We start from the raw sequence: 22261 nt of genomic DNA on the forward strand, positions 1-22261 counted from the left end.
TCGCGGTTTTAAAGCAATCGTACGGTACCTTAGTCGGTAACAAAATACGGCTCGGGATCAACCATATCGACAAGCTTAACTTCCTCCTAGCATATCCACAAGCTCGTGTCAACGCATTTAAAACAGACACAATCAAGAATAGCTTTCAAGCAGCAGGATTAGTACCATTCGATCCTCAAGAAGTGCTATCAAAGCTCAATATTCAACTTCGGACGCCGACGCCACCTTCCAGCCGTGGCAGTGACACAAGCGCATTTTACCCACATACACCCGCGAACGTTAACGAGCTTCTAAAGCAAGCATCCTCGATCAAAGAGTTCCTTAAGCAACGCTCAAATAGCCCACCCTCGCCTTCACAGGCAGCGCTAAACCAGCTTATTAAAGGCTGCCAAGTCGCAATGCAGAACGGTATACTTCTCGAGGAAGAAAACAAGCAACTACGTGCCGCCAACGCTACACAAAGGCAAAAGCGCGCTCGTGTGAATAGATGGATAGCCCACGATGACGGTTTATCAGTACAAGAAGCATTAGAGCTAGAGGAAGCTCACAATCAGTTCTTTCAGCCAAGAACAGGACCGAGGGTAGCGCTGGCGCAGGCTACGCAAGCACCGGTTATGCGGCGCCCACCTAAATGTGGTAAATGTAGCGAGATAGGGCACAAGAAGAATGCCTGTCTAAGAAGAGATTAATCAATATAATAGCGTTATGGTTGAGATATATCGATAAAAGTGTAGAAAAAGTGGTTGGGTGGCCCACTCGCTTACATGGCCCACTCGCTTGCCGACCACGTTAAATTAAGGAAATCGTAGACTTTCATAACTTTAGTATAATATAACGCATATAGAATATAAGTAACTAGAGAGCACTTTATAATATTATATATCAGATTTTGCTCAAGAATATAAGATAGATAAATTGTCAGCTAATACTATACCTTATTAAGTAAACTTATTTTTTATATTAAGCTTAATCACGTATTCAGACCGGGTTCTTACTCTAACCAAATAAACGTGTTGTATAGCTATTACGATACTACTCAGATTTTAGTAGGCTAGAGATACTATCTAGATTATATGGTTTTAATGTATTATCATAAATAGACAGGCTTTTTGGGATATGACATGGTAATTTATCGCATTTACTATGTGTTTTGGGGTGCGCAGCTTCGTTATGAGTCACGTTAAGACTTCACTAAAAATCATATAAATAAATCATTAGGGAAAGTATGTTTATACCCCCCTTCTCTATTTGTACTCCTTTAAATCTCCTATATTTTATACTTTAATTTTATAAGGATATGTACCTAATATGAGACGATATTACAGTTGATATATTTAGAGCTTTACTACTTACTTTGTTTTTCTTTTTATATAATATTCATTATAGGAAAAACTAACTATATTGCCTTGTTCTATGCTTATAAACAATAGATATTTAATATTTCAGCTAACTAGTAGTAGTCAATTATACCTTTACTTTAACCTTTTATGTATATTATTCACATGATAATAACTAAAATCTTCGTAGTGTAATAATGTTAGATAGATTATAAAAATAGAATAAACTACTAAATTCGGGCTGCTTATTACATAATAATAAATGTGAGACTTAAATAAACATGATTATTGTTTTGAGAATATCTTTATCATATATCCTTCGTTGTTATTATTTCCCTCTAGGTATCATTACTCTCAATATATGGTGTTTATATCCAGTGTTAGGATACCAGGGATGTCGGCTTTGCTCCTTGACGCAGAGACTATTACCTTGATCGTTCATGGAAAGAGGGGAACTAAGTAGAAGAGCTAGTTATCAAGCTTACTGCTTTATTGATCTCTATTGAAAGAGAAGGCTTCAATAGAATGTCAACTAAATTTTACCTATTTTCTACTCCTTAAGTATTAGTATAGATATCTTATAATGAGTCAAAGGTATAAATGAGTATTGAGGATAATTTGTGATATCATTTTTTTGAACCGTAGATAATATATTAGCTAGGGCTATAATCAATATTTTTTTATTGAATGACCTCAAATAATAAGAAAGATTATAGACGCCTAATACTAAGAGGGTGGAGATATCAGTTAGTCCCTTATATCAGATATTACTTATTATCTTATAGTCTATATTCATAAATATATCATCCTTGGCTATATAGTTCAAGATTCTAATCATATTTAAGTAGTATATATATAATAGTATATAGTATATTTTAATCCGCTTATATAGACCGTTTATATGTCCTATATCTTCTCTACTCGTACAGTTTAGATACAAATTTCATACAGGATATATATATATAGAGATATCTATAGCAAATATAAATATTGATATAATGTTATTAGACTCTACTGTATAAAATAAGTTAAAGATAGCCTACTAAAGGCTGGTATTACCCCTCGAATAGCTAATAGGCGTATATCGAGTAGTTTGATAAAAGTAGTTAGAAGTAGACAAAAGAACCCCCACTTGCTATAATAACCCCCATTAAATCTAGTGCCGAGTATATACTAACTATGTAAATCCCATCAATGTAAAGCAAAGTTGAGGAGCGTTTTTGCTCATTACATATTTTAATCCGAAAGGAAAAAAAAAACCTGTGTACAAACGGCTTTTATTAAATTTCACCTTATCCGAACCTTAATCGTTAATAATATCACAGGCAGGCAGGCGTAGGGAGCGTTAAGATAACATATTTGACATATGCTACTACGCAGCTATATAGCTCACTTAACACCATCCTTTCAGTGTCGGGTTTAGTTCCGTTTGAGTATTTGAGTGGGATCCACTCTGTAGCAATCCACATAGAGAGAGAGAGAGAGAGAGCGCGCTCAATTCAACTAAGCAAAAAGATATACACTGGAGCCTATCTGGTATTGTGACGGCTATTTAAGTGCTGCTTTCTGGTTGAAACAAGAACGCGTGTCCTGTACGCCTGGTCGTACCCCCAAGACAGAAACGGAGTTGGTACGTGAAGCAAGGAGGACTAGTAGCCCTATACATAAGTTAGATCCCTGGCCCGAATGATAAGAACTCATACGATACGGTCAGACACCGGATTGATAGTTAGTAGCCTTGAAATCAAATTAAATGCGTGGATCTACTATGCACCTTTCCAATGCCCTCCAAATCTCACGGGATACGGATATATGACCACAGCAAAAGTCTCCCTACGCCTCTTAGTCCCACAACTTGAATCCATACATAGCACCTCTCTTAAACCAGAGTACTAACAGGTCAGCCTTCCTCATCTTAGCTAAGTTCCAGTACTTTCAATCTCCCAATTGTCAAAATATGTGGTTGTTAAGATATAGGTGTGATATATATCGCGTTTACTGTATATTCTGGGCTGTGTAGCTCACCAGTGCATTGTGTCAAATCAATTTTGCAGTCAGATATGACTCAGTCGTGCAAGTATTCCATCAATTTATCACAGCGTATAACGAAATGTAGATCGAATGGTAAAGGTACAGTGTAGAGAATTTCAAGATATTCTTTGATTTGGCAATCCCTATACCGAATAACGGTTAACCCATTAAAACCGCAAAATCTGGACAAATAACTCTCGCCGCGTAGTATGATTAAAAAAATACATTTATAAGTGAAATCTGTTGAGATAAGATGGGTCGAAAATTGGCCTTTGAGCTGGCGAAAGTGGCAGTGCACGGAGACCATAAGTACTGTAGGTATACACACCCCTGTACACTCCTAAGTATGAATCAGCTCGTAGAATCATAACGTAGTTCACAACCGAGCGGCCACCACAACCGAGTGGCCACCTCCGAAACACATAGTAAATCCGATATATTACAACTTGGTATCTCAACAACAACAAATCTATATAGAGTTTTTTTTCTGATAGCCTACTACTTTTTAGGTGTAACTAGCTTTATTAGGGAGATTGAGTATTGTTACAGGTTTGTAAATGCGATAATATATAAATTTCTGGCTCTATGCAGTCTAATTTTCAAAACCACGATAACGTAACCTTTCGAGAATCTTAAAATTGATATATAGGACCAAGGATCCTTATCGATATCTATCCAGAGTTAGTAAAGTCATACAATAATGTGGTTGTTGAAATATGAGGTTCTAAAATATTGCATTCACTATGTGTTTTGGAGGTGGCCACTCGGTTGTGGTGGCCGCTCGGTTGTGAATTACGTTAGTGCAGCAAGATCAAAGTTGCTATTCATTGCTGTTCCCAGCCTCGGGCAAATCTCTAGTCAGACACCGTATATTCGAATAACAAGCCAAGGTGCTCTGCTCCCTCGACCGTAGTGGCAAGTGTTTGGCAGTGTCCAGTGTCTTCGTGACTCGGGGTTAACTTATCTGATAGAAGGTATGAAAGGACATCGCGTCAAGAGTCACAAAATAGCCGCACGTGACGTCGATAGTAGGCGCGGGCGCTAAACTCGACCCGCACCCTCTATTCAAGGAGATCGTGTTCCAGGCTACACACTTGTGCTCACTATTGTTGTATACTCTTCTTGAATATGATTGCATTTGCAGTCCATAAAGCACCAATTCAACCATCACTTCTTGCAAATGAATTCATCTAATAGCCTTGCTACAATGTTATAGGTCGAAATCTCGATCTGTCACGTGCAACGGGTGTTCGGCTCCTGTGGCGTCGCTGAGTCAAGACCTCCCCCCGCCAATCAGATTGATTCATATTCACCTTATCCTCCTCGTTTCCACTTTCACTTCTCTCCTCATCTTACCATGTCGTTCTCAAATTTGGTATCTGACATTGCTTTTCGTGATGCTCGTGTCGACGATGGCAGCTCACAGATCTCGCATGCTAGATCTCATGCCACCGCACGGTCGTACACAAGTACTACGGCTACAAGCGTGAGCATCTCTGGCGAAGTGTCTAGCCAGCTACACGCGGGATATAGTCATCCATTGACCAGGGCATGGCAGGCCGAGAGGCAGTTGACCAAGGTTTGTTTCTGACAAAAGAAATTCAGACCAGTCTGGCAATTTTGCTAACCATACTCCAGGACATGCTCATTTATCCGTTGTTTATCACAGACAATCCCGACGAGGAGACCCCAATTCCATCCTTGCCGAATCAACACCGCCGTGGAATTAACCGCCTAGTTCCTTTCCTTGCTCCTCTCGTGCGTAAGGGACTGCGATCTGTGATGCTATTTGGTGTCCCCCTCCAACCTTCGGCTAAAGATGCTCTGGGAACCGCCGCAGACGATCCCGACGGCCCTGTGATTCAATCCATTCGTCTGCTTCGATCCCGTTTCCCCCAGCTCTACATTACTACCGATGTATGCCTCTGTGAGTATACATCACACGGCCACTGCGGGATTCTTCGGGAAGATGGCACCTTGGACAATGCGCAGTCTGTCGATCGGATCTCTGATGTGGCCATCGCATATGCTGCCGCAGGGGCTCACTGTGTGGCGCCATCTGACATGAATGATGGAAGGATCCGTGCCATCAAACTGAAGTTGATCGAAGCTGGTGTGGCGCACCGCGTGCTTTTAATGTCCTACAGTGCCAAATTTAGTGGATGTCTATATGGTCCTTTTCGTGATGCTGCGGGATCATGTCCCTCATTTGGAGATCGTCGCTGCTATCAACTACCCCCAGGTGGTCGTGGTCTCGCACGCCGTGCTATCCAAAGAGACATGGCCGAGGGTGCCGACATTATCATGGTTAAGCCAGCCAGCAGCTACCTGGATATTATCCGGGATGCCAAAGACTTGGCAAACGATCTTCCAGTAGCCGCCTATCAAGTCAGCGGCGAGTTTGCAATGATCCACGCCGCTGCCAAGGCTGGTGTGTTTAACCTAAAAGATATGGCCTTTGAAAGCACCGAAGGCATATTGAGAGCAGGAGCTGGTATCGTGATCAGTTACTTTGTCCCAGAGTTCCTGGATTGGCTTTAGATGTTGATTTTCTCCCTTGACTTGTCTCAAAAGTACTATAGTTGTGCCTCGGCGTCTACTTGTGTTTCTGATGACTGCATTTCTACCAATGGTCGATGATTGATGATGGCCTTGTCTTATTAACAAGCTCCTCACACTCGATCCAGATAGATTCCCCTTATGTGATATGATCTCTCCATTCTTGATATTAATGATTACCCTCAAAAATGTCATTTATTCCTATTTAATGACATGGAATTTCCTTTCTTGTTCAAAACCCGTAGGACAGGATCATAAAAGTTGCCTTGGAAGACTAAATATATCAGAATCAAGATATGCAAGATTATGCAGAAGCTTTGTGTATGTACTGCAAAGATGACACCAGGCTTATCAAAGAAATAGCGCTAATCAATACAGGGAAGTCATTCGTTAGCGACAGTGGATATCGTAGAAAAATAAGCAACAAGAAGGAAATCAAAGGGGGAAAAGGGTCTCAAAAAATCATAACTCTGTTCGTCGGATCATGACCTGGTATAGCCTGTCCTGGCCTCCACACATACAATTACACATAACTTCATTCACATCAAGTTGGGTTTCATCCCCTGCTGCGTGAAAGGAGCAACATTTGACCTGACAATCTCTCCCGGGGCCACATAGGCACCACGCCCAAGACGGACGCCTGGATAGATAATGCACCCTGCGCCGAGATAGCAATCCTGTTCAATAACGACTTGACGGCCTTGATACCGGATCTGTGAACCCTTGCGCTCCTGCATGTTAGGAGAAGCTGTCGAAGTGAGAATTTTGACACCAGGGCCTATCCAGGTATGACAGCCAATTTGGATGCCACAATCATCCACAAACAGACAATTCTCCGAGATCATGACATTCTCTGCAATCTGCAGATTGTATCCATAATGACAGGTGAAAGGTGCCTCAACCACCACTCCTTGGCTAAGGGACCCGACAGATCGGGGTTCACTGGACCCGGGTGAATTGACAAAGGTATTTGCTGGGGGTACAATCAGCTCCCGTAGCAATCGGTTTTGCTCTTTTGTGCTGACTCCGGTGAGTGGATTGCAGGCATTATTGAATCTCCACAGTGCGCCTCGACAACGGTCCCGTTCCTCTACAAGATGAACGTCAAATGGACGATAGAGCTCTCCTCGGATCATCTTGTCCTTCTCCGTATCAGCAGATAACTGTTGTTCTATGCTGAGTGCCATGCGGGCTTGTACCTGGGGACTATTCGTTTCCATCGATGCAGCGGGCAATGTTCGCTGCTCCACACTCTGAAATATTGGCAAGCCAGATTTGGTATGAGATCCGTGACTTATGTCCCGAATGGATGGGACTATAGGGTAGTCGGGTTTGGATCGACCCTCTCGCGTTAGTTCATGGATGGATGGCACTTCCCGATAGTCGGGTTTTGCCATCGATTCAGAGACATAAGGCGCATGGCCCGCACCTGGCCAACCTTGTTTTGACCATCCATGAGTAGATCCTGTGGTGGTCGAGTTGTATGGTGGCGCAGGATGATCGTTATCTTCGATCACCAAGGGCCTTATCTTGGTCGCCTCCATATGCTCCAGAGCGGGCTGTCGATCATGATGTCGAGTGGTGGTTTCCTGCACATACGGGCCGGTAATGTCTGGATACCCTTCTTTGGATTGCAACGGAACCGGTGTTTTTGCACTGGATGGCTTTTGCCAGGTGCTTCGTGAAGAGTATCCTTCGCACAAGAAACCCCCTCGAAGACAATTGTTGCCTACAATACATCATTAATGTCCCTCCTTGCCTAATGTGGATTCGCTAGGAGGGCATCGGAGCCACTGGGGATCGACTTACATGCCGGATGCTGCTCGTCACATTTCTTCTTTCTGCGGCGGCAAGTCATGCAGCCTGTCTTTGTTCGGTTACTAAATACCCGCTTCCTTTTGGGAGCCACCTGCATCGTTCCATGCCGATCTGGGGCATATCCGGGAGACGACGCTTGAGCTCCCGGTGTGGAGCGATTCACCCCGGGCCTCTCATGGCTCGTCTCCCGTTGCAGCGCATCTGCCAAATGGGCATCTGAGGCATCAATCTGCTGGGCTCGTTGTGCTTGAGTGACCAGTTGAGAATCATACTCTGACCACGGACTGTTGGCTGATGTCTGGCCCGCATCATTGCCTTCGGATCGATGTGAAGGTGTTGCTGATTGATTGCCCCGATCCTCTGATACCGACCCTGGCATCGTGGGGTTGGATTGCAGCTCCGGGTGATTCCTAGGACTTCTGGACGCATCCCCCTCGTGAGCTGACGATTCATGATCTCGTGATTCTGATCTTTTTCTCTTATTTTTGCTGGATACTGGAGGCGAGGACCTCTGCGATAACCTGTCATCCAGATCCTTGGCTCGGTCCTCTCGCCGATCTGGATTGGTCTTTTCTTGAAGACCCCGTTCTCCAGAATTCCCACTCAGCGGCTCCCTGCCATTGACTGCAGTAAAGCGCGATGGGCTATGTTCTGTGCCTGTCTCAGTCCCCGAATCATGGCCATTCATCACGGGTGCCGCGGCAAGGGCCGTCATCAGAGTGACAGAGACCACGGCTTAAACTATAAAACGACCGGCTAGACCAATCTCCATAAGAAAAGGGTCTCCAACAGACACGACACGACCAGAAACGAAAGAAAGAAAGAAAAGAGTTAAGAGGTCTGATAGAGATACTAGAGCGCGGCAAGGGCAGAGTGGGGCGAGATCGGGCAGAATCAACCAAGAGAAGAGAAAGAAAAGGGGAAAAAAACACGTCGAAAAGGAGGGGGGGGCTCTACTAATAAGGGGACCTATAGAAAGAAAAGTACTATAGAGTAATCCCCAAAGAGAAAGGGGAAGTTGACGCGCGATCGGCAATGACGGCGTCACGAACGAGACCAATCGGAAGACCGATCAACCGTGTCCAGGTGAGGCGCGGGTCTGAGACATCCAATTCCCTCGTCCCAGCGACTCCAGGCGCTTTTCCATTGGCGATGCGCGCGCGTTCCCACCGTCCCGGGTGCATGACAAATTCGGTCGCGCCTGTGTCGGCAGGGCGGTTATGTTCGCTTAATGGGATGGGGGCATGAACGCTGCCAGGGTTGGGGAGGAGAATGAATGAGTTCGATCAACACCTATCAAAATGCATTGTCTGCTTCTTGCGACCTGTTGTTACTGCCTGTTACTGATGCCCGCGTTTCTACGGTCGGATCTGGCGCCCATCTCGGAAAAAATGATGACTGCAGCGTGCCGCTGCGCTAGGACCGGGAAACTAAAATCACTAGGGCACGGATAGTCTCAACCTGGGCCAGAGAAACAGAGAGAGAAGAGCCGAGAGGAGCAGGGGGAATACAGAGAAGATGGAAATAGATATCTGAAGGCCAGTAACAGGAGCAGATCGAAGGGAGTCTGCGAAAACAGGCAGGAAAAGACGGCGGATGTCTGGCGGATATGCGCCCCGGCGTACCGTGGAACCGCCTGGCGGAACCGCTGAACCGCTGAACCGCGCCAGAGCTCAGCTGACTAAGCTGCTCCCAACTTCAACTCACCGCCAGAGTCTCTGATAGCTTTGTTTTTCTCCCCTCAATTTCTTGGGCTTTTGTTGCTCTCCAGTAAGCGAGTCTAGACTCTGCCCAATCATCTCCCTGACTTTCTCCCTTCAACCCCTCAGGACTTTACCCCACTCTCAATCAACACGCCCCCCCCCTTAGCCTCTGCAGCCGCCCTGGCACCTCCACTGTCCAGGCGGTTCCTTATCTCTTTTGACTCTGTGAACATATCGTGGCGAGATCGCCAGTCTGCGGGATGTCGATTTCCGTGCAAGAGCTGGACAACACCGTCCGTGCCTTGTTTGAGGGCAAAGGTGACCTGGTACGTTGATCTACGTCAGACCCCTCATATCCCACATCACCGACAGCTCGATTCTATGAATCTGCTCCAATACTGACATCCATGATGCTGCCTAGCAAAAACAAGCCCAGCAGACCTTGACTGAAGTAAGAATTACCCCTCCAACCCCTCCACTGGTGTCAAAGACTGATTGGGAACCCCTCTTTTCAGTTCAAGCAAAATCCCGATGCCTGGGTTACCGTGGGCAACATCCTCCAGGAGGCCTCATATCTTCAAACAAAATGTGTGTTTTGAGCTCGAAAGCGTCTAGCAGGACGCGTTCAAGGCGAGAGCTTTGCTGACTCTGATAGACATTGCACTTCAAGTCCTGGACGATGTGATTATGACCCGATGGAAGGTTCTCCCAAGAGACCAATGCCAAGGTAAAAGCCACGACAACTTTGTTTTTCTGTCGAGTTCTAATCAAGTTTCTCTTTCTCTTCAGGCATTCGTAACTTTATTGTCCGGTTCATCATCGAAAACTCCGACTCGGAAGAGAAGCTACACGCGGAACGGCCCTTGTTGAACAAGCTCAATCTGGTACTCGTCTCGATTTTGAAACAGGAATGGCCACACAACTGGCCGAACTTTATCAACGAGATCATTTCCTCCTGCCATGCAAGCCTTTCGATCTGCGAAAACAACATGACTATCCTGCGCCTGCTGTCAGAGGAGGTCTTTGACTTTTCGCAAGATCAAATGACTTCTGTCAAGGCACGGAACCTGAAGACATCTATGACCTCGGAGTTTGCGTCCATCTTCCAACTTTGCTCGGAAGTTTTGAACACTGCCACCCAGCCTAGTTTGGTCAAGGCAACTCTCGAAACTCTCCTCCGCTTCCTTAATTGGATCCCGCTGGGCTACATTTTCGAAACACCCATCATCAACACTCTCCTCACTCGATTCCTCGGTGAACCCGAATTCCGAAATGTGACCCTCAAATGTCTGACTGAGATTGGTGGACTCCAAATTGGAACACCCTACAACTATGACGAGCGATTGGTGCATATGTTCACCGAGACACTCACCACCGTTTCCAACGTCATTCCGTTGTCCATGGATTTGAAGGAGACATATGCTATGAGCAATGGAAGAGACCAGGAGTTTGTGTCAAACCTCGCTCTTTTCCTCTCGAGCTTTTTCAGCGCACACTTGGATGTATGTGGGACCCCTGCTTCTCGTAAATCACTGCTAATCTACCGTTTCTTATTTCTAGCTCATCGAGAAGTTGCCGAACCAGGATTACCTAACACATGCCCACTTCTACCTTATTCGCGTCAGCCAGATCGACGATCGGGAAGTTTTCAAGATTTGTTTGGATTACTGGACTCGATTGGTGCAAGAGCTCTACGAAGAGATGCAGCAGCTTCCCATCACGGACATCAACCCGCTTGTATCAATGAGTGTCAGTGGCCTAGCCAATGGCGGTGCGCCCAACCCCAATACCCTGGCAAATTATCCTTTGCGCAAGCACAAGTACGAAACTGTGCTATCCAACCTCCGTACCGTGATGATCGAGAAGATGGTCCGTCCGGAGGAGGTCTTGGTTGTTGAGAACGATGAGGGCGAAATTGTCCGTGAATTCGTCAAGGAAAGCGATACCATTCAGCTTTACAAGACGATACGCGAGTGTTTGGTTTACCTGACTCACCTGGACGTGGTCGACACTGAGACCATCATGATCGAAAAATTGGCGAAGCAGGTTGATGGATCCGAATGGTCGTGGGTAAACTGCAACACCCTTTGCTGGGCAATTGGTTCGATTTCCGGTGCCATGAACGAAGAAACCGAGAAACGTTTCCTGGTTACCGTCATCAAGGATCTTCTGGGACTCACAGAACAGAAGCGTGGAAAGGACAACAAAGCCGTGGTGGCCAGTAACATTATGTACATTGTTGGACAATACCCACGTTTCCTGAAGGCCCACTGGAAGTTCCTGAAGACCGTTGTTAACAAGCTTTTCGAATTTATGCACGAGACGCACGAAGGTTTGTTTTCATCTTCCATATTTTAAGGTTCTACTCACTGATCCACATATAGGCGTCCAAGATATGGCCTGCGATACCTTTATCAAGATCGCCAACAAATGCCGACGTCATTTCGTGGCACTTCAGCCGGGTGAGAGCGAGCCCTTCATCGAAGAGATTGTTCGAAACATGCGAAAGATTACCATGGATCTTTCGCCCCAGCAGATTCACACCTTCTACGAAGCTTGTGGCTACATGATCTCCGCTCAAGGCCAAAAGACTCTCCAGGACCGGTTGACTGAGAATCTAATGGCCCTTCCCAATTCCGCCTGGGACCAGATCATTGCAGAGGCCAACCAAAACCCGGCAATTCTCCAGGATGGCAACACCATCAAGATTGTTGGAAATATCATGAAGACAAATGTCGCAGCCTGTTCCTCAATTGGCACTTACTTTTATTCTCAGATCGGCCGGATCTACCATGACATGTTGAATATGTACCGGGCAGCTAGTCAGCTCATTAATGATGCAGTCGCGAATGATGGGGCTATCGCTCCCAAAACCCCTAGAGTCCGCGGACTTCGGACCATCAAAAAAGAAATTTTGAAGCTTATCGATACCTACGTGGATAAGTCAGACGACGTCACCATGGTTAATGACAGCATGGTGCCACCACTTATGGAGGCCGTTTTGATTGACTATGCCCGCAACGTTCCTGATGCCCGAGAGGCTGAGGTCCTGAATGCTATGACGACCATCATCCACAAGCTTCATAACCTGATGGAGGACAAGATTCCCGCCATCATGGATAGTGTTTTCAACTGCACTTTGGAGATGATCAACAAAGATTTCCACGAATACCCCGAACATCGAGTCGAGTTCTTCAAGTTACTTCAGGCAGTCAACCTTTACTGCTTCCAGGCGCTCCTCAAGCTCGACGCTGCTCAGTTCAAGTTTGTCATTGACTCGTGCATGTGGGCATCAAAGCATGACAACCGAGAGGTTGAGAACACTGGTTTGACCATGTGTCTGGAGCTAATGAACAACATGGCCGAAACCGACCTGCAAACTTCAAGTATCTTCTTCCGCCAGTTCTATATCTCCATCCTTCAGGACGTTTTCTTCGTCTTGACGGACAGTGACCACAAGGCTGGTTCGTATGCCCCTATCATTTTGGCACACAGCAATAGACTAACAGCTTTATAGGATTCAAATCCCAGGCTTTACTTTTGCAACGCATGTTCTTCTTTGTCGAATCTGGCAAGATCCAAGAGCCGATCTATAACCCCGATCAGGCCCCAGCCGGAACTTCAAACAAAGAGTTCTTGCAGCAGTACATTGCAACACTGCTCCAGAATGCTTTCAAGAATCTTCAGGAGTAAGTTTTGTTGCCCACTGGGATCAGTGCCGGTTGCGAAATCATTACTAATTCTCTTTTTTCAGGGGACAAATCAAGCAGTTTGTCATCGGGTTGTTTGAGTTCACCGATGATCTCAACAAATTCAAGACTCACCTCCGTGATTTCTTGATTTCTCTGAAGGAGTTCTCCGACGACAATGCCGAACTCTATGCCGAGGAGAGAGAGCAAGCAGTGCGTGATGCCCAAACCGCCGAGCGCGACCGTGCCATGAAGGTAGGAGGCCTCTTGAAGCCATCGGAGATGGATCAGGAGGATGAGCTATGACTAGACCAAGAATTACGCACCGAGTTCATTGCTTCCACCGGTTCTCCCGGACATGAACAGGCTTCGAGGTTGATGTCCAGAAATGACGGCCTTGATGGCTGGTCCCTCTACGAGCTCTAGATCACGGGAAGCTGCGAGGCGTGACTCAAGGTCCATGGGGAGATGAGTGTGGATCTATCATTCTTTTTCATTTCTTTTCCTTGGTTATCAGGCTTGCGACATAGACCCAATCTCTGGCTAAGCGGCGGATTCTCTGGGACTGGTGTATGAAGGCTCTACCTAACGGAACGGATCTACCAGTTTCATCTTCTTGTACACTCGACCTATGAAAGGCGGGATAGTTTTTCATCAAATGGTTTATAAGACCTAAAAAAAAACAAAGACAAGTTCCAATTGCAGGTCATTTCCTTAACATGTAGCTATCGAATCCCGTGACATGGAAAGCGGTGAGGTCCTTATCAGTTGCATCATCTGAAAAAGTTCCTGCTTCACATACCATAACTTACATCCCGTACACAATGTCTCGAACACGTCAGCCGATGTCAAATGGGCTTCAAACAACGACTGAATCCTCTCGGGACTCTTCAGTGGCCCGTGTTCCCGCAACCCTCAGATTACGAGCGGAGGATGCACCAGCCAACACTCGCGAAGAAACCTCCTCGAGTCGCCGCATAAGATGGAGCGAAGATGTCGTGGACAATGAAGGCATGGGGAAGAAGAGCTCTAAAGGTACTTTGAAACATTATGCCTCTCCCTCATAGGGAACAGAATCCCTAACAGCCCTTAGTATGCTGCATCTACCACAAAGCCCGGCCGGTAGGAGAGAGCAGCTCAGAATCTGAATCAGATTCTAGCTCCTCCGACTCAGATAGTGACAGTAATGATGACAGGGCTAAACGAGCAAATCACGCTCGCCACTCTCATGCGCGCGGACGGAACCCTCATGATGAACACCACGCAGCTAACCCAAACGTGGATGAGTGTTGTTCAGATCATAGAGCACCAGAGTCGAAGCGCAGAAAGCCAAGTCCAAATGCCTATGAGAAAATGCCTAAGCCATCCAAGGCCCATTCGAGGGGCACTTGAATACCTTAAATTGAGAGCTGAGGCTGGTGGCAATGAAACCCCGAGAATTACGCATGACTTGCCCATATGCATGTTACCGAATCACGTCCCAAGGTGTTACTGGTCTACGGTATTCGCACAGGTCTTAAGACAGATATCCCCGCACGGCGCCATGCAGCAGCATAAGTGGCATGATCCAGACATCAGGGACGAAGAGCTGTTCTGGTGCTCCCGGGGTCACATCCGGTCCATAGAATGTTTTCAGCGCTGGCTGCGGATGACCTTGGTAGTATAATGAGAGAATGGACAATGTAATGAATTTCTAAAGATCGGCATTGCAGGGGTATCTGAAACATAACTCCAACCCAGGACCGGTCTATAACGATTGTACATACATGATGCAATAGAGATTTTGATCTCAAGAATAAGAAAAGGAAAAGGAAATGAAAGACGAACGGTGACCCCTATACCATCATACTTCTTCTTCGTGCCGCGACTCGCTGGCTACGCCCCGTTGAGCTTGTTGGTCCTACTCCGAATAAGTCCTCGTCTTCCGGAGAGTCTCCGGATTGCCCAAAGGACGTTCCACTGGGAGAAAGTGGTTCTGCTGGGTCGAGATCGTACTTTGGTTTGCTTGCACTCGTACTCTTGGGGTTTGATGAGTGTCGCCGTGGCTGTCGCCTCGAACTCGATGTGTCCTGAGATACCTGGGCAGAGATGTCGGCAATGCTGTTCTCAATATCCTTCTGTAGACCATGATTTGGACTCCAAGACCCAGCATCGTCTTTTGGAGCCGATGATACCTTGCGCTTTCGCCGAGACACCATTGCCATGAGTTGTTCAGAGGACCCATCCTGGGAGAAAAGATCTGGATTCTGCTCGGCCGAAACAGAAGTTCCGGAGAGACTCCCAGTGAGCTGAATGTCTTCATCGGTTAAACTGTCTCGACCAGGTTGGAAACTTGACGACCTTCGCGATCCAAAAGCAACGGCATCGATCATTTCTTTGGTTGGACGACGCATCTTGTCTCGTAGGTTAGGCTCTGCATAACTGACAACAGCGCCACGACGTCGTGAAGGCCGAATTCCGGAGGACAGGTCGGACTCTGTCTCCACCTTCAAGGCATTTGGGTGAGGTGACAATGCTGGGGGCCTTGATGCAGGTTCTTCCTGCTCGGAAGGGCGACTGGTGCGTTTTTCCTTCTTCGATGAAACAATCTTGGAAACACGCGGTCTCTGATTCAAAGTTTTCCCGCCGAGTTTCTCGACCTCCTTGGTCTTCTTTGGCGAGGTTGTGTTCTCGTCACCCCTAATGGGGTTTTGTAGAACCTTGGAGTCATAGCTCATAACCGCGCGAGCCTTTTTTGGGGACGACAAGTTGGAATTAGAACTTTCTGGTTCATTTGTTAGTCAAAATCATCATGGTAATAGGCGAAATTAAAGAACAGAGGAACATACTTGGTTCAAGGACTTTCCGCTTAGGAGGTCCAAGGCTTGTCGATCCTCTTGTCATTTCAATATTTGTCTTGACAGGCGACTCAGAGTGACTTTTGACGGGTGACTGCTCTCTTCGGGTAAAGTCTAATGGATTCATCTGCTTTTTGGGGCTATGAGTAGGTCGGCTGAATTGGAACTCATCGTCTTCCATGTTAATGGTCGAGGATATTTGATCATCGTCTTCGGGGCAGAACTTTCGCTTGGATCCCGATGTTTTAGGATTTACTGGGTTGTTGTGCGGGCTCGTATCCTGCTCTGTCGCTGTAGTGACAGGTTCGAAGGGGGCGATCGAAGTCGACTTCTTTTTCTTCTTGCGGGTCTCGAGGGTTGGGGGGAGTACTGGCTCGGGATCGGGCTCTCTTAGAGAATTGCTATCGACTATGGAATTGTAGGTTGGTTCTGGTGGCGAGGGACTTGAGCTTTGGATATCTTGATCTTCGTGATCTTCCAGTAAACTGGGCTCTCGTGGGGAATCGAAAATGCTGTGGTCCCCGTGGACCATGTTTTCAAGCTCTTGGGGCCTGAAATAGATTTAGCAATCAACAAATAAGAAGAGTGGTGGAGATCCGTACTCTAAGGTCCGTCGTGGATAGTATTTATCCTCAACGATGGCGGGGAGTCTTCCATCATCATATCCCATAGTGTCTTCATTTCTGGGTCTTGGCTCTGCGACTTTCGGCCGATCAGACTGTTCATCGCACATTTTATCCATTTTTCGGGGCAAAGAGCCCAAGTCCGTTGCCAAACTGCTGAGTTCCGCCAACTTCGCATCCAATTTGGATTTTATGTCGTAGATTCCATGGTGGAGCGACTTTGCTGCTTCCAGTCTCTCCGTTTCTTGCGTAAGGTTGATGACTTGTTTTCGAAGCAGTACATTTTCCGACAGTAAATGCGAAACCTCGGACTCTAGGCTGCGGATGCGAAGAGATTGCAGAGAGTTCACTCGCGCGATCTCACGATTTTGTCGCACAAATCGACGCTTTACTATAGTTAGGGGAAAGACAACACGCGTCAATCGATAGCTCCAGAAAACACGAAATAGATTTCACTTACAGGCATCAATCGACTCGGCCGGAGCCGCGTAGTCATTCAACCGAGCCATTGTGGAGACTTGGGACAGCGACCACTGCCTGAAGCCGACGTTTGGGGTAAGCCAGTAGGTACAGGGTGATTGAGAATTCAATAAAAGCCGAGTCTTATCCCAATCCGAAGGGTGGGCGAACGCAAAAGACCAGAGGTTTACAGAGGAGAAGGTAAACAAAGGTCAAAATGCCACACCCGTGTTGATGTTTGCCCGCATCGGGCTTAGTGTGCTGACTCATCATCCTGCCACGAATTGATGGGCAGCGGGGGGCAATCAACACTTGGACAATTCTTGCAATTCACGCCCTCTGCACTCGGTGATTCACAATGGCCTATCCAAGACCGACTTCTATGCTTCCCGGCGGGTCTGGTGGACCTTCTCTTCGCCAGCCCGGCTCCCAATCAACCTCCCAACAATCCTCGGCCCTGTCCGCCCGCATTGCGGCCAAGAAGGCGGAGCTAGAGAATTTACGCCAGTTGCGCGATCTGAGTGGAACACTGGCAACACAGATGCAAGCTTTGGAGACCAAGGTTTCCACGCTGAAGGATGGCACCGAAGGTAATGACTCCCTCCGATTCGGCCGGGACGCCCGCTGATTATTTCTAGCTGTTGCCTATGTCTTATCTAACTGGGACAATGTTTTACGAGCTATCACCCTTGCCTCTAGTAAGCCTAGCACTCCACCAACCGTTCTCATCGGTACTGATTTCCGTTCTCCATAGAAAAAGCGAGTGGACTCCACGAAGCCGAGCCGGAGAACAAGAATGTAGACATGCAGCCCGATGCTCGCTTGCCGGCAACGCTGGTTCGCATTCCAGCTGAGCCACGTGAGAAGACTGGCGAGTGAATCAGCTCGTGGGCATCTGTCTCACTATTTCTGGGCTGAAGCCTCGGGGCTGAATCCACTGTGGCTGGGAAATAACAAGCGCGCCATCCTTCTGCCGAGCCGGTAGTTCGCATCATTGGAAGTCCAATCTGTGTACTGTTTTGGGAATGCTGAACACCCGAACAGCTCCAACCATAAAGGCCTCCCCCCCCCCAAAAAAAGGCAGAAGAAGAAGACGTCTAATCTCCAATCCCAGTCGGGTATTGGTGCAGATCTCAGTGGAGATGTGGATGCGAAATAGCTTGCAAATCATGAGGATCCAGGAGAAGAGTTCGCACACCATGGGACATGCAATAAAGTTGGGTTATCTCGAAATGGTCAGCAAATCAGCCGTTCCCAGTGGAGAGACCGGGACTATCTTCTCCTCATGGCGACACTTGGGAGCCTGCGAGATAGTTCGATCCAGGTGTTATGATTGGGTAGAATGCATGCAGAAAGGGGCCTGAGTCTTTTTCTCAGCAGATGACACCAGACGCTCTGATGCCGTCGATCCGACGGAATGACGATAGTTGCCAGTTTGAGGGACCTGCAGCAGGTTAGAAACTAAAATCGAAGGGGAGGGGGGGGGTGAGAAATACCGAGTCAGCAGGTAGATATTGTGTGATGGTGTCATATGTAAGGTACCTTTCCCCAAGTACCCCGATCTATTTTTCCCTTTGATTTCTTGTTAAGCGCCCGAAGCCCAGCAAATCGTCGTAAATTCCAAGGTTCTTTTTGCTTTTGCCTTTCCCCCCCCCCCGCAATGCACTTCGGTACCTACATACTCTTTGACACTTCCAACTTATAACGCTATACATATTTCGCTGTCCAGTGGCATGATCTCGTGCTTTATCTTCTCCTCTCTTGCCCTCTCCATTTCTATTCTTCCTATATTATACTATACTCTCCCCCTCTCCCCCCTCTCTCTCTCCCATATTCTATTCTGATCTGTCTGCTTCTATCCATCATGTCAACAGAGTGGTCCTTGGATTTCTGTCTAGTTTGTGATAGACAAACACCAGGAGCTCCCTATTGCTCCCAAAAGTGTCGCCTTGCAGAACTGGACTCGGAATCGTCAGATACAACATCACGACGATCGAGCCAGGCATCAACACATTGGGAGACTGGCCCGTCGCAACCATCGGAATCCAATGCTCGCGAAACTGCCCAGTCCTCTCACATCCTATCGGCTTCCTCATCCCAAACCTCACTCTATTCTCTCAAGAGCAATGCATCTACTGCCAATGTGGCCGATCGGCTCCAAGATGAGCTCCGTGATTATGCCAGTTGTTTCGACCAGGTCCGCGACCTCAAGCGCCGCCTGACTACCACTTAATGACATCGAGTCCACCTGGAATCTCCCCTCCCACCCGCTGCATGAAGCGTGATTCTCGAGCTCAACGAAGATATGGCTCAACTGCATACAGCTCTCATGCTGCCACTCAAACAATAATTTGCATATACTTGGAAGGCGTCTGTGATGGAAAAGATACATTTCCGGTTGTTTTTGGACCCCGCTCTACTTGAAACCTATACCCCTCAACCTGTTATACCTGTTATACCTGTGCTATCTGTTTTGTCTGTTACATATGATCATTGGAAGGAGTTACAGGTCTTCTGACCTCGGTTATTTTGGGGGATTACTTTGTATCTACCAGATTGCCTATAATCAAAACTGGATGAACGATTTTCAATTTATTTGCTCTCCGTAGATCATTCTTGCAGCCCAATTCATCGGGCATGCTATTCATGATCAAAATGCTATGCGGTGGGGGGGGGGATTTTAAGGAATGTGCCCGATGCTAACCATCGCGGAATGCTGGAGCTGCGGCAGATGCGACTGGTACCAGGTGTCCCTCTCAACTTGTTCAACCCCGATTCGGCATCCTGCAGGAAGTTTCATGATTCGCCAGGTCATGCCATCAAGGTTGAGCTAGGACCTTTGACAGAGCTTTTTCATCCTTCGGCACAAAACGGACCTTGTATCGGGATGGAATGGCTACCAAACTTGCAGGGTCCGAATTGCCGCGGACGGGATGACAATCGGTCTTGTCATGAGGTTCGAGGCGGAAGCTGTTGAGGGTTCGAATAAAGACCAGGTATAGTTCACGATTGGCCAGCAATGACCCTGCACACATCCGATACCCCATACCATAAGTAAAAAGTGGAGCATCAGGTTGCTCAAGCCATCGCTCGGGTCGGAATTCATCCGGGTCATTCCACACATCAGGATCTATGAAGTGGTCAGTTTAAATCTGATGATCTGGTCGATAGGCTTACCCATGTTGCATGCCCAGGCATTCAAAAAGAAGACTGTGCCCTTGGGAATGACAATTCCATTGTAGTTGATGTCCCGGATGGAGGTACGGGGTAGGGCTAATCGCAGAACGGTGAAAAATCTAAGCTATCAGTTTAATGTTCCATGATTCAGACCATTATACATACCGAAGACACTCCTTGACCAAAGCTGTCACATATGCACACCTCTGGTCATCCTCAACAGAGCACATAGGCTCATCTTGGCCATACATTTCTTGGATTGCCTTGGCTGCCTTGTCCTGAATGTCAGGCCGCTGAGCCAGCAACCCAAGACTCCATGCGACGAGGGTGGTGACTGTGTCAAGTCCACCAGAAAGCATCGTCAAACTGATGGAGGTAAGTTCCTCGCTGTTGAGCTTGGCTTCCTTGTCCAAGATAACATTCGCTTGGATACAAGGCTTATGGGTGCCTTTTTCCATTCGATCATCCAAGTCCCGATTGAGCGACCCTAAGTATCGATCACGGCGCATTCTCATCTCGGCAGCCTTTTTGGAATTGGAGCTGAACGGGTTGAGGCGAAGGAGAGGAATATAGTCTTGCAAGTTTCCCGTGGTGCTTCGGAATCGACTGATCTCCTCCTCCACATGGGTGATTTCGTCAAACATGTCCTCTTCCTGGGAGGCAATACGTACACCCCAGTTAAGAGTCAATGCCAGACTCAAACTCAGACGCTGAATCATAGGCATAGGATCCACGGGGGTCTTTCCCTTATTTCCGTATCTGTGCAGCTCTTCCACAAAGGACTTGGACTCGACATCCAAGTGAGAAACATATGTTTCGACCGAGGGACGGTTCAAGGCCGACGCGGCACCCTTTCTACGTCTCTTGAGCGAGTCGCTATAGGGAGAGGTACCGATGGTCGTTCCGGCAGTGTTGGAGAGGATCTAAGACAGCAACAGTCAGCGGTGCATATGAAAACATACCAGATGAATGACACCGACCTTGTGAAAAGTATAAAACTCTGGTCGCGAACTTAAAGCCTGCGCATTCTGACCAAATAGCACCTTAGCTGAAGCCGCCGAGTTGACCACTACAACGGGGATATTTCCCAACATGATCTGATACACCGCCCCATGAGTCTTTGACCAGATGCGATACTGCTCTGCAGCATTCGTCCGAATTTGCGATAGATTTCCAATCAACGGGAAGCCCCGAGGACCATTCATCCCCTTGACACGGGCTGATGCACGGATGACTTCATTGAGGACAATATAGAGAAGAGGAACGACCACAGCCGCCACAGCCACTGAGTGCCATGGGTACTGGATCAGACTGCGTTGCAGCGTTGACAGTGCAGAAGCGATGGCCATGATGAGTTGGAAATGTGCAGCTTACATGTCAGGCCAGTCATGATGAGCCTAAATATAAGTTCTGAATCACCATGACTGCAACCAAATGGAAGATTTCCGTGTAGAAGGAATTCCGCCCTCTGGCCTTTTACCCCACATTTCCCCAGCTTTGACAGAGCTTGTTCCGCACTCCGGAAATCTTCCGTCTTAGACCCGAGGTGTCTTGTATGTTTAGGTGGCGGTTTGGGTGTATGGGGTGTAAGTGTGAGATGAGATATCTCGGATATAACCTTGGGAGTTCTACGTTAATGTTGACGTTATAACGTACATAGTAAGTGGACATGCGATATATTTGCCAGATTCCCGCCTTCTTTTTTTAAAAAAATATATATCTTGGATCTTCAAATGTGAAAACCCATGGATTGATACAGTTACCCAGGTGAAATATTCGCTGATTACTATGCACTTGAACTTCTCGTCCTCTCCAGGGCTGTTGCAGTCACTGATGTGTTGCGATATCACATGATGTCATGTGATGGTAGATAGTGCTCCCTCGTAACTATTGTAGATGAGACCAGATGACGAGAGCTTTCTTTCTGTCTTGTCTCTGCTCTCCCCAGTCCTCCTTAACCACAATTTATTATCATCCATTGCATCCCTTTGTCCTGTTCTCATGACAGTGTGTGTAGTTATCTACACA

The 22261-nt window shown here is 47.1% G+C and overlaps 8 protein-coding genes across 8 annotated transcripts; 5 read left to right on the plus strand and 3 right to left on the minus strand.

Moving 5' to 3' along the window:
* Positions 1 to 4725: 4725 nt before the first annotated feature.
* Positions 4726 to 5909, plus strand: N7511_005259 (porphobilinogen synthase HEM2; the record flags this gene model as incomplete). Its single annotated transcript, XM_057127636.1, has 2 exons — positions 4726 to 4947; positions 5007 to 5909. The coding sequence occupies 2 exons, from the start codon at positions 4726 to 4728 to the stop codon at positions 5907 to 5909; spliced, it is 1125 nt and encodes a 374-aa protein (XP_056984153.1).
* Positions 5910 to 6466: 557 nt separating this feature from the next.
* On the minus strand, positions 6467 to 8460 carry N7511_005260 (uncharacterized protein; the record flags this gene model as incomplete). The annotated part of the gene is made up of 2 exons (XM_057127637.1): positions 6467 to 7656; positions 7737 to 8460. 2 exons carry the CDS (start codon positions 8458 to 8460, stop codon positions 6467 to 6469), a joined length of 1914 nt encoding a protein of 637 aa, XP_056984154.1.
* A 1248-nt stretch (positions 8461 to 9708) lies between these two features.
* N7511_005261 (exportin CRM1) lies at positions 9709 to 13443 on the plus strand (the record flags this gene model as incomplete). Its single annotated transcript, XM_057127638.1, has 9 exons — positions 9709 to 9774; positions 9870 to 9899; positions 9964 to 10036; positions 10104 to 10175; positions 10238 to 10950; positions 11009 to 11780; positions 11833 to 12912; positions 12966 to 13137; positions 13203 to 13443. The coding sequence occupies 9 exons, from the start codon at positions 9709 to 9711 to the stop codon at positions 13441 to 13443; spliced, it is 3219 nt and encodes a 1072-aa protein (XP_056984155.1).
* A 518-nt stretch (positions 13444 to 13961) lies between these two features.
* Positions 13962 to 14529, plus strand: N7511_005262 (PPP1R11/YPI1 family protein; the record flags this gene model as incomplete). The annotated part of the gene is made up of 2 exons (XM_057127639.1): positions 13962 to 14172; positions 14231 to 14529. The coding sequence occupies 2 exons, from the start codon at positions 13962 to 13964 to the stop codon at positions 14527 to 14529; spliced, it is 510 nt and encodes a 169-aa protein (XP_056984156.1).
* Positions 14530 to 14972: 443 nt separating this feature from the next.
* Positions 14973 to 17106, minus strand: N7511_005263 (shugoshin family protein; the record flags this gene model as incomplete). The annotated part of the gene is made up of 4 exons (XM_057127640.1): positions 14973 to 15901; positions 15966 to 16525; positions 16577 to 16988; positions 17058 to 17106. 4 exons carry the CDS (start codon positions 17104 to 17106, stop codon positions 14973 to 14975), a joined length of 1950 nt encoding a protein of 649 aa, XP_056984157.1.
* Positions 17107 to 17414: 308 nt separating this feature from the next.
* On the plus strand, positions 17415 to 17935 carry N7511_005264 (DASH complex subunit DAD2; the record flags this gene model as incomplete). The annotated part of the gene is made up of 3 exons (XM_057127641.1): positions 17415 to 17646; positions 17695 to 17754; positions 17811 to 17935. 3 exons carry the CDS (start codon positions 17415 to 17417, stop codon positions 17933 to 17935), a joined length of 417 nt encoding a protein of 138 aa, XP_056984158.1.
* Positions 17936 to 18920: 985 nt separating this feature from the next.
* Positions 18921 to 19289, plus strand: N7511_005265 (uncharacterized protein; the record flags this gene model as incomplete). The annotated part of the gene is made up of 1 exon (XM_057127642.1): positions 18921 to 19289. The coding sequence occupies one exon, from the start codon at positions 18921 to 18923 to the stop codon at positions 19287 to 19289; it is 369 nt and encodes a 122-aa protein (XP_056984159.1).
* Positions 19290 to 19875: 586 nt separating this feature from the next.
* N7511_005266 (cytochrome P450) lies at positions 19876 to 21582 on the minus strand (the record flags this gene model as incomplete). The annotated part of the gene is made up of 4 exons (XM_057127643.1): positions 19876 to 20186; positions 20234 to 20352; positions 20399 to 21156; positions 21214 to 21582. 4 exons carry the CDS (start codon positions 21580 to 21582, stop codon positions 19876 to 19878), a joined length of 1557 nt encoding a protein of 518 aa, XP_056984160.1.
* Positions 21583 to 22261: the final 679 nt, after the last annotated feature.

The sequence above is a fragment of the Penicillium nucicola genome, assembly GCF_028828085.1.
Source record: "Penicillium nucicola strain IBT 29836 chromosome Unknown utg000005l, whole genome shotgun sequence".
NCBI classification, from domain to species: domain Eukaryota; kingdom Fungi; phylum Ascomycota; class Eurotiomycetes; order Eurotiales; family Aspergillaceae; genus Penicillium; species Penicillium nucicola.